At 35.5% G+C, this 12,040-nt stretch overlaps 1 protein-coding gene across 1 annotated transcript; it reads left to right on the top strand.

Annotated features, from left to right (window-relative positions):
- Positions 1-5,401: 5,401 nt before the first annotated feature.
- Positions 5,402-6,334, top strand: LOC126061524 (olfactory receptor 5K1-like). The gene has a single exon (XM_049858097.1). The coding sequence runs from the start codon at positions 5,402-5,404 to the stop codon at positions 6,332-6,334; it is 933 nt and encodes a 310-aa protein (XP_049714054.1).
- Positions 6,335-12,040: the final 5,706 nt, after the last annotated feature.

Genomic DNA, 12,040 nt, shown 5'->3' on the forward strand with positions numbered 1-12,040 from the left:
GGGATAGTAATATTCTTAATCTGCATCCTGATAGTATTACGCATAATAAAACTTATCTTCTATTGCCTTACACACCTAAAAGTCAAAAGAAAGCCTCAGGCTAATATGTTGATGTACATTGAATCTACTCACTTCAATAATGCAATTGATAGGAACATCGCTCTTACTTAAGATCCTGGTAAAGAACCAGATGGTACCCAGTGGAAAACCAGCACCATGAGTTTAAAGAGCCTGCCATGGCCACCATCTAAGGGCTGAACTAAGTCCAGGTATTAGTCATCAAGGTGTTATCTTCAATCTCCTAACAAAAGAAAAGAATGATTTAACGGATAATATTGGAGCCATTATTCCCTGTCCTTGAGCATAAAGAATATGACCAACCTGGAACTGGACTCACAAAAACTCATAAAGACGCATCAACTGAGCCCTGAGGTATAAAGAAATAGCTAAGACAATCTGAAAAAAGAAGAATCTTTTAGGGAAACACTCACATACACAGGGCATAAAAGCCACTCTTTTCCTTTTAGTATTTAGTAAAAAGTCAGTTATAAACCAAGAAGAGGTCAGTAGCCACAATGAAAGGCCCAGGTCAAATACTTACCCTTCCCCAAAAATATGCCAAACAATTCTGAGCCAGGCTATAGTTCAAAATGGACACTGGCCTTGACTGCCCAACGTCCAAAAAGAAATGGAAGGAGTGAGACAGTTCCCATAGTATTGTATTAAAAACCCCATTTCCTTTGCTGGGCTTCCTTCCCCACCATCTTTGCATTTGAATCCTGCTTTTGCTTGGAGGTTATATGAGTAATGGGCAAACCCCATTGCACCCGCGTAGTATGATTAAGAATGTTGCTGACATAACTTGTAAAATAAACTCCCTACCTGCAAAAAAAAAAAAAAAAAAAAATTTTTTTTTTGTAAGCCCCTTTAAAAGTGTCTTGTCTGCCCACCCTCAGTGAGCAGTCCTGGTAGCAGCACCTCCAACTGACTTCTTTTCCTTGTTTTCTCATTTATTGGCAATACGAGTCATGCCGAGCAAGAACCTGGGGTTTCCACCCAGTAACATTAAAGTCTCACCCATACTTGTTTTAAATGTTTCAGAAGATGAGATTTTGAATTTGGAGTTGATTTAAGACTCTTGGGATGATGGGATGAGTTGAATGTGTTTTGCATGTGGCAAGGACATGAATTTGGGGAGGCCCAAAGACTGGAATCTTATTGTTATTTAATTGTGTTCCCCCAAAATACGTGTTGTAAATCCTAACCTCAACGCTTGAGGTTATAATCCCATTTGCGAATAGGTTCTTTATGTTATGTTAATGAGTCAGGATGAGTGTAGGGTGTATCATGAGTCAATGTCTTTTGAGATACAAACTAGATAAAGCAAGAAAGCAAGAGAAGCAGAAATGGGGGAAGAGAGATGCCAAGCCACACGAAGACCACCCAGGAACAGAAGCTGAAAGAGACAAGGACCATCTTTCAGAGCCAACAGAGAAAGAAAGCCTTCTGCTAGAGCTAACACCCTGAATTTGGACTTCTAGCCTCTTGAAATGTGAGAAAATAAATTTGTTAAAGTCGTCCACTCATGGTATTTCTGTTATAGCAGCATTAGATAAGATAAGAGTAATGTTACCCAAAGTAGGCCCTGTTCGGTGTGATTTCTCATCAATAAAGACACACCAAGGTGAGGAGGGAGGGAGTATGTTTATTGCAAGCGCACAGGCAAGGAACAAGAAGGTATATACCTCAATTCAAGCTCCCTGAACAAAGGGAGGCAGTTTGTTTTATACCATCTCTCACAAGGAAGGACAAACACTATGGACTATATAATTTATCATGGTGGGAAGGCACAGTAAAACAAATTGGATTTTTTCTTTGGAATGTAAGCTAGTAAACTGGGTTTGACAGGCTTGATTCACACCCAGTCCTTTGGGAGTAATGGAAAGAAGGGGGCAGGTTCTCTTTGGTCTGAGCAGCTCCCAATTGAGCCACACGCATTGCCAGTATCTAAGACTTTGTTTGATAATGGCTAAGCAGCTCCTGGCTGCATTGACTGTCAGTAATAGCAAAGTCCTTCCAATGAAGGCTTGAAGGACATGGGGACAGATTCAATCCACAGAGTGAAGAAGCCAGGGACCTTGGCTGAACTTGCCACACCTTTCCATCTTTTTTTCACCAAATCCTCATTATTTTTCACAAGTCACATTAAACATGCTTCCTCCAAAATGTGACCGAACAAGTCTGAGACTTTTCCTGTTCATTTTATACTTTATGCACAGAATGGTGAACAGGGAAAAATTAAATCAGTTACGTAAGAGTCAGCAAGATGATTATCACAGACTTTAGTGAGGGTCATTTGCTTTAACAGTAGTATCTTACGAAGCATTTTTAATTAGTGCCAGGTGGTTTCTACGTGTTGCAGACTGAATCTCCTGACAGAAATACACACATGTCAATTTCAGAAAATCCCTTAAGGATTAAATGGAAAACAAACTTTGCACTCTACAGTCACTGACCTATTAGTAGTCTCCAAGATTTTCATTCTTTTAATCCCAAATGTTTTAGAGACCAAGATTTATATTCAGAAATTCTATTCATCCTAACACCATAAGGCAAGTAACAAGTTGTTACAAATCCTTCTCACAGAAACCCAGGTAAGAAAAATATTTTTACTATTAAATTTGGCACCTCTAAATATTTATTTCTCAAAATTTGTTATCTTCATTGTTCTTAGATTTCAACTCATTAATCTTTCTAGTTTTTTTCTAAATTGAAGACTGTGAAAAGCCAGGACAAGATACAATAATGTAATTCATCCTGACTTGTTCTGATTATAGGGTACGATTTCAAAACAGACAGGTAAGGTCACAAAGTAATTCAATTAAATACTTCAGGTTTGTTGTTGTTATTAGGTGCCATTGAGTCAGTTCTAAGTCATAGCAACCCCATGTACAACAGAACAAAACACTGCCTGGTCCTGTGCCATTCTCAAAATTGTTGCTATGTTTGAGCCCATTGTTGCAGCCCCGTGAATTTGAAGTTATTTCTAATTTAGCTGAATAATTAGATGGTTCATATTTAATACTTTTAAATAAATAAAATGTTTAGTGAGTTCCTTTTGATGTTTTTGGAAAAATTGATTTCAATATTGTGGAAAAATAAATCCATTTTGACCATAGAATTTTTATGATTAGTATCTTCAGTTGAAATGTTCTACTATCACTAGATAATGAGATAACTTTGTAAAGCAAAACAAAATTTGTTCTAAAAAATCCTAAGACTATTTAAAAGGTTTTAGAAAACTAAAGTATAAAGGCAAGCTTACTTTATTTTATTAATTATAAGCTATTGTGATAGAAAATTCTATAATTTTCCAAGGAAACAAATATAGTAGACAAGATTTCACAACATGATTGATGTAATTAGTGTCATTAAATTGTATACTTGAAAAATCTTCAATTGGCAAGTATTGTGTTACATATGGAGCCCTGGTGCTACAGTGGATAAGAGCTTGGCTGTTACCCAAAAAGGTCAGCAGTTCAAATCCACCAGCTGCTACTTGGATACTCGATGGGGCAGTTCTACTCTGTCCGAAAGGGTTGCTGTGAGTTGGAATCAACTCAACAGCAGTGAGTTTTGTTTTTTTCATTTAGTGTTACATATACATTTATAACAATTTTTAAAAAGTCAATTCAAGCAATAGAAAGATACCTAACTTTTTTGAAATAGATTTTGAATAATGTCCTTTGTAGGTTCTTCTTCAAAGTTAATAATCTCAATTTGCAGAGGCCACAGCGGTCACTTAGCATCATTGGTAGGATACTGAAAACAAGATCACTTGTCCCAGGTGATCAGGGTGGAGCTAAGATTTGAATCAGTTCTGCCTTTTTATGAGAACATTTTACAGCTCCCTTCACAGAAGTATCAAAGTGTTTGCAATCTAGTAAACAAATTGTGCATACACATATAATAAACTCAATGGAGATTAAACATGAGAAACTCTGGATTATGCTGGGTATATAACATATGCTTAAGGTTCAGAAAATGGAGATCAGTGTGGTCTGGGTTTTTTAGTTAAAACTTTATTAAGTAGCATTATATGTAAATTACGCCTTAACTAAAACATTGAAAGGATATAGATATTTGTTCAAAGTGTCAAATATCTACATTTGAAATAATGATTTGTAAGAGATAATGGCGTGGGTAGAGTCAGTATTTACGGAAATGAGTTTTGAGCTAGAAGTGAGGGATGAGGGAGTTAAACAATGGGTAGACAGAGTAAGAAAGCCTGAAGATGCATTGGTGAATGTGGGAAATAAGGATCGAGGTGGATCAGGTTACAGAGAAACTTATATGTCATCCTAAAGAATTAGAATTTATCTTAGAGACACAAATATTAAAGTCTTCCTGGCAGCAGAGTGTTGCATCTGGCAATACATGAAGTGATAACCACTGAACTTCAACAAAGATAAGTAGATCTGGAAATGACCAGGAGAATGTGACCTGAAATAAGTAATCAAATAATAGAAAGTTTCTGTCTGACAAGTGTCTCTACAGAACAAACTGGAGAGGATACAAAATGGATGTTTAACAATTCTTATAATATTATCAGAATTATTACAGTATGATCACCAAATCTCAGAATATTAGAATGACTGGAGATCTTTAAGGCTGCAAATGCAAAGTATCCAGATAAAGAAGAAAAATATTGATATTGCATTTAAAACTAGTCTCAGAAAATTTGCTCCATCATAGCAAAATGGATTAATAGAAATATGAAGATGGTATACATCAATTAACTTATTAAGAAAATTGATGAAATTTTACTTCTCTAGTTTTCCAAAGTAACTTTTTTTAAATAGATAACTCCTTTACACTTAGTGACCTTTGTGCACCTTCTAAATTATAAATTTATTACACAGGTAGTACCCTATTTTAAAACATTCATTCCACTGGAATAGTATATTAAAAAAATATTTCCTCAATGGAGAAAAATATACATAATTTATACTGGAAAATGGACCTTAAGTACACTTTAAGAATCATCAGTACAAAAATTGACATTGCAATATTTGAGAACATTAGATCCAGGGTACTCTATTTGTTCACTGTTTTGTATAAATTCATAAACACAGATCTTTTCACGGCAAGCATATTCCTGGAATTATCAAAATATTCTTGTGAATCTTCAACTTCAGTGCTTGAGGTCATATAAGATGACACTTTAGAGGAACTAATGTTTCCTAGAAGTATGTGTGCCTGCATTTCAGAGACAGGAGGGAAAGCTTGAGGAAGTGGCCCTACCCCCAGTTGTTGTTGAGAAATTCAAAGGGAAAATTAAACACACTCTAAATTAGAATCCTATCTCTCCATATTTTTGATCTCAACAGAGAAAGTAGAGATGAAAAAGGACAATCAATCCATGACAAATGAGTTTATCCTCATAGGATTTATGGATCACCCAGACTTGAAGACCCTTCTATTTGTGGTGTTCTTTGCTATTTATTTGATCACCATGGTGGGGAATCTTGGTTTCGTGGCACTGATTTTCATGGAACGCCGTCTCCACACACCCATGTACATCTTTCTGGGCAACCTGGCTCTGATGGATTCCTGCTGTTCCTGTGCCATTACCCCCAAGATGTTAGAAGACTTCTTTTCTGAGGACAGAATGATTTCCCTCTATGAATGCATGGCACAATTTTATTTTCTCTGCCTTGCTGAAACTGCAGACTGCTTTCTCCTGGCAGCAATGGCCTATGATCACTATGTGGCAATATGTAGCCCACTGCAGTACCACACCATGATGTCAAAGAAACTCTGCATTCAGATGATCACAGGGGCCTACACAACTGGGAACCTGCACTCCCTTATTCATGTAGTACTTCTATTAAGGTTAACCTTTTGTGGATCTCATCAAATCAATCACTTTTTTTGCGATGTTCTTCCATTATACAGACTCTCCTGTGTTGACCCATATATCAATGAACTAATGATACTTATTTTTGCAGGGTCCGTTCAAATCTCCACTATTACCATAGTCCTTATCTCTTATCTTTGCATCCTTTTCACTATTTTCAAAATGAAATCCAAAGAGGGAAGAAGCAAAGCTTTGTCTACTTGTGCGTCTCACTTTCTCTCTGTCTCAATATTCTATGGTTCTCTTCTCTTTGTGTACATTCGGCCAAGTTCAGTTAAAGAAGGAGATAAAGATATGCCAGTTGCTGTTTTTTATACTCTAGTTATTCCTTTATTAAATCCTTTTATCTACAGTCTAAGAAATAAAGAAGTAATAAACATTTATGAAAAGAATCATGAAAAGAAAACCTCATAACATTATGAAATAAATATCATTCCCTCTTACAAACTGATTTTAATGAGATAAAGTTTTTTCAAAATCAAGGATACTGAGAAATGGAAAATTGGACACTTTGTGTATCATATATTAAATCACTAAGCCATGATGATTTTTAAGTCAAATAATGTATAAATGGCTAAATAAGGTCATGAAGGAAGGATTCCGCAAAAATGTATTTCAAAATCTAAACTACAAGTGTCTCTAGGAGTGACTTAAGTGACTACACCTAAGGTCACAAATTGCATCAGAGTGGAATTAGCTACAATTTTCAACATATCCAACAAATTCTACGAAGAAAAGTCGGCATATAAAGATAGCCTCTGATCAGCATTGTTGGCAAATATATGGAGTCCCTAAACATAGTCTTACAAATTCGCATGCATTTCAAGTTCTCTTATATTAATGACTTAAGCCAACTGTCTATCAGAAGTAAACTAATCATTTGAATTTGATTCTCAACTTTCTTTGAGTTGTTCAAGAGTTTATGTTTGAATATGGATTTATATAGAATATGTATTCTCAAATCAAGAACATCTTTATCTCTAGTGCAAGTCATTAAGCTCTCTGAAATAGAGTGTTTGTATAATGGTAATTTATTAATCTTTAGATGAAAATATTGCTATTTATAGTGAAAATCTTATGGATTTGAATGTTTTCCCAGTTTGATATTTGTCCATGATTCATGACAGAGCAATTCCTGAATATATCAATTAATTCAAGGATTTTCTCCCAAGATTGCATTGTTTGTCTTGTTTGTTATTAGGAATATCACTAATCTGCACTAATTCCAATGTAAATTATTGATATATTATGAGCATTAACAGAAAGCTGGAAATGCTGTTCAGCAAAAATAGTGAAAATCCTAAAAAACTGAACAATATCAACAAAAAAGTTTATTGATCAGTTAAATGTGCAAATATGAAAGAAAAAAAAATGGTTACATGAGAACCCACCCTCTTCTAGACACAAAACTACACCCTTCAGATTTATTACCTTTCTATGATTTAGGCATTATTTTTCACGCTTTTCCAGAGTAAAACACTCATATGTTGAAATATTAAGTACTTTGCCCAGGTTCCTGCAGGCATCCAGGGTGGAGTTAGGCTTTGAATCAATGATGCTTTTTCCCCATACTGGTTTACAGCTCATTTCACAGAAACTTGTCACAGTTAATCTCAAAATGCTTAAAATCTAATAAGAAAATTGGACATAAGCATGGGAGGGGAGAAAGCAATGTAGAGTATACACAAGGAATTTTAGGTTGTGTACACAGCATGTACTTGGCAATGCAGAAAATGGAGATTGCTGTAGCCTGGGCATTTAGTCATTAAGTAGCATCAGAAATAACAGATGTTTAAAGGGTGTGGGAAAAAATTGATATGGTGAAAAAGTAGGAATAAAACCATGAACAGAGCCAATGTCTATGGAAATGAGTGTGACAACGGTGGTAGGGAATGAGGAAGGTGAAGGAAGAGTGTAGAAACTTGCAGAGCTATTGGTGAAAGCATTTGGAGAGTATGAAAATAAACGTGAAAGTAGATACATTTACTGAGAATTTTAAATGCCACATTAGGGAATCTGAATTTATTTTAGAGACATCAAACATTGATGTCTTCCTGGTAGCAGAGTGCATTTGTCCCTTGGTATCTGCAGGGGATTGGTTCCAGGACCCCCGTGGTCATCAAAATCTGAGAATGCTAAATCTCTTATATAAAATGGCATAGTATTTGCATGTAACCTACACACATACTTCAGTATACTTTAAATCATCTCTAGATTACTTATAATACCTAAAACACTGTAAATGCTATGTAAATTCTTGTTAATACTTACACTTAATAATGCTTTCTGTTTTTGTAAGCACATCATCCAGAACCAGAGAGAACATTTTTGCCATTGAAGGGACAGCACTTCCAGCAACCCTTGAACAAATTTTGGCTTCTTTCTGATTTATTGTGTGAATGCTCATTTCTTTCTTACTAATGTTATGGCCTGCTGCAGCAAGTGATGGGCCATTTTTCAAAAGATCTAAGATTTTCCAGACACCCATTAAACTCAGTACTGAAGTCATTCCTGAAGTTCACTCCTCAGCCAAAGACTAGGCAGGCCTATAAAACAAACAATAACACATGTAGTTCAGCCATGTATATGAGGCTAAATGGGCACGCCAGCCCAAAAGCAAAGATGAGAAGGCAGGAAGGGAAAAGCTGAACAAATGGAAATGGGAATCTGAGGTCAAAAGGGGAGAGCGTTGACACATAGTAGGGTTGGTAACCAGTGTCACAAGACATATGTGTATTAGTTGTTTAATGAGAAACTAGTTTGCTCTGTAAGCTTTTTCACACTAAAAAAAAAAAAAGAAGAATAAGCAGGGAAAAAAAAAAAAAAAACCAGAAGAAATTTTATAGGAAAATTCAAGAATAGGTTGTTACTGGGTAAAATTAAGCCAAACAAGTTACTCTCAGGGTCCTTTGCTAAGTGGGATCTTCTACTTGTTTCTCCTAGTAGGAGCCAATGGTACCATATGCCAGCTTCTCACTGAGGTTGCTGATTCTGGGACTTCTGAGAAGGCACTTTTATGTATGGAGGCTGGTTTCCCCCTAAAATGTCACTCCTCTTTCTAAGCAGCCTTGGCCTATTAGCAAAGAGATTAATGCCTGGAAAGAAGTTCATCTCCCTAGCAGCATTCTATTATAGTTTATATCTCGGTTCCCACCTGTTTGCCAAGACTATTTAGCAAGCTTCTTGGTTTAGGCACCTGTAAAGAGCTTCTGATTGTGTGGTAGTTAAAAGTTTGGCTGCTAACCAAACGGTCAGCAGTTTGAATCCACCTGCTGCTCCTTTGAAACACTATAGGGCAGTTCTACTCTGTCCTATAAGGTTGCTAGGAGTTGAAAGTGACTTGTCAGCAATGGATTTGGTTTGGGTTTTTGGAAGCGGCCTCTTAAATTTACTTCGATCTTTTCTAAATTGTTATTTTCTCCCCTTAGGAACCAAGCGAAGCATTGAACACTTATTAATAAATTAAGGCAGAAAGTAGACTAGAAAGATTTTTCTACAGGAAGTTTTTTACAGTTAAGCTTCCATCTCTCATTTGCCCAAAAATTAATTTAACAAGATTATCTGATTCCCTGAGCAAGTTGGTCAATCCATATTTTAATGTAAAACACAGTTAACATTTATGATCATTAATCTGATTTTTCTCTGAAGGACCTATTCATCTGATTAATGTTTTTTCCTGTAATTCTCTCACTTACCTTGTAAATCTCACCAATCTAGGTTTTTCTTGTTTGAGAATGATTTAAGACTTCTGCCAGTCTTTAAAACCTAAACCAAAAAAAACCAATCACCTGATGTCTTCTTAAAACTAAACAGTAGTTTATCTTAACTAGTAAAAAAATGTCTGCCTTGAGCATTATTCTCTTTTAAGATCTATATGGTATCAACTTGACAGCAGCAACTCAAAAGATTAGATAGAAACATTAGGGGGCAGTGAGTTTATGTTAATGAGGAGGAACAGTTCAGAAAAAGAGGGTGAGAATGGGTGCATAACTTGAAGAATGTAATCTACGTGACTTAATTGTACATGTAGAAACTGTTGAATTGTTATATGTTCTGCTGTGTATATCCTCAAGAAAAATGGCAACATATACAAAACTTAAAAAAAAGAAAAAATAAATGATCTAAGATTTTTATTTTCTCATCGAGAGAGCACTTTACACTCTGCCTTAGCTTTGAAGGATTGCTTTTGATCACAAAACTGCTTTTTTGAAGTCATTTGTTTTCACAGAAACAAAGGGTGCACACAACACAAGTAGCAAAAAAAAATGAGATGCAAGGTGACAATGCCCAAACATCAAGTGCTGCAGAGAGTCTAAAGATCTATGAAATGATGGGAGGTTACAACAGGGTATGCCTCCACACCGTTTCATTTAAGTAGATCCAGTGTAGTGCTCAGCATGTGGAAAATTTCAGGTTTGCCTTTTGGAAATTTCTTTTTTCTTCTTTTGAATATTTTTGATTCCTAGTTGCTTGAATATGCAAATGCGGATTACGTGGCTACAGAGGGCCAACTGTAACTTGATTTCTTTTAGAAAACTGATTTGGCACTTGACTGGAAAGAGACTAACTGCAATAATTCAAATATTAGGCGGTAAAAGCTGAAACTGGAGAAGACTCAGTAAATAAAGGAGACATTCATGAAGCCTTTTTGACCAACACCAAATGATTCAATTAAACTCAGGTTTTAATGAATCAAGCTGGTCCTTTTTTTTTTTTTTTAACTTGTCTGCCTAGGACTTTTTATTTGCCCAACTTATCTCAACGATGTTACTTTTCATAAGCACCTGCTATCTGGATCTTTGATTGCTAGTAGCCATGGAAACTGAAGGAGTGCTTCTCTCTGGAGTCAAACCAGGATGCAAAAGAAATGCATCCTAAGGAAAGGAATATTGCCACAGGTGCCTTTTTGTGTAAAGTGGGCCAAGAAATGTTTCTTTATGAAAGAACATAGTTAAAGTTTTTTGAAAGGGATTTGGAGCTAACCTTATCTAAAGGTTCCCAGACACTTAAAAGGGTTTCGTTTTAAGCAGCTGTTTCTGAGACATATGGTACTAGTGATGAATGGTTTTCACAACTCCCTGAGACAATCTGGTTAGGGCTGCTTAACATCAACCAGTGATGTTTTTATGATCCCTCCTAAAGGATAAGTGACTATATTTTAAAACCTATGTAACTGGCCCTTGAAATGAATCAGTGTAAGCCTCTGTAGCCAGCTATTCAATAGAAGCCTCCTAATCCATTCTTCTTGTGACCTCTACCAAAAACTAAACCAATTAAATAATTGCATTATAATTTCTTTGTTCCTTGTGCTATATATGTTCCTGTTAGAAGCTCTCTCTCTGGAGCCATTAGTTTTTCACTTATATGAACTGGTGTCTCTCTGCATTCAAATGTATCTTCTTTTTCTTTATTTTTATTTTCACTGAATAAACCCTTAGCTTATTTCAAGGCCTGAGTGGTTTTGTTCTCCACAACAAATCTAAGAAAGAAGTGCATAGATAAAGTCAACTTTTTGAGGAACAACAAATAAACAAAAACCCAGTTAATTATGATTGCTGGACAATAAAATCATAGCCTGTTACCTACTTGTGAATGCATACCATGCCGTATCAGATTTCGTATTATCAGGACTTCTTACAGTGACAGACATTTTTGGGAATTCAATAGGCATTTCCTGACTACCAAATGTGATATTTTAATATTTTTAATAATTACTGAATTTAAATATTTTCTATACATTTATTTACCTTTTACCTTTTTTTAAATCGAAATCACCTGGTCATGTCCTTTGCATAGTCTTTAAAAGAAACTTGTAATTTTTCTTGTTATTTATATATACATTGTAAATAAAAAGTCTACTGGATTTTTATATGTAGATGTAATACTTTTTTGTCAATAATTTCCATGCCTTCCATTTCTACTCTGTTCTATAGGGTCACTATGAGTTGGATTCGACTCGACGGCACTGGGTACTGGGCTGGTCCAGATTTGCTTATTATGTTTTGTGATGTACAGATATTTTCATTTCAAGGTCTCAAATCTAGTGATTATTCCCTTTGTAATTTCTTCTATTGCTGCTTAAAACTCCCCAAAATGAAATCTCATACTCATCAATATTTT

The sequence above is a fragment of the Elephas maximus genome, chromosome 18 (assembly GCF_024166365.1).
Source record: "Elephas maximus indicus isolate mEleMax1 chromosome 18, mEleMax1 primary haplotype, whole genome shotgun sequence".
In the NCBI taxonomy this organism is placed as follows: Eukaryota; Metazoa; Chordata; class Mammalia; order Proboscidea; family Elephantidae; genus Elephas; species Elephas maximus.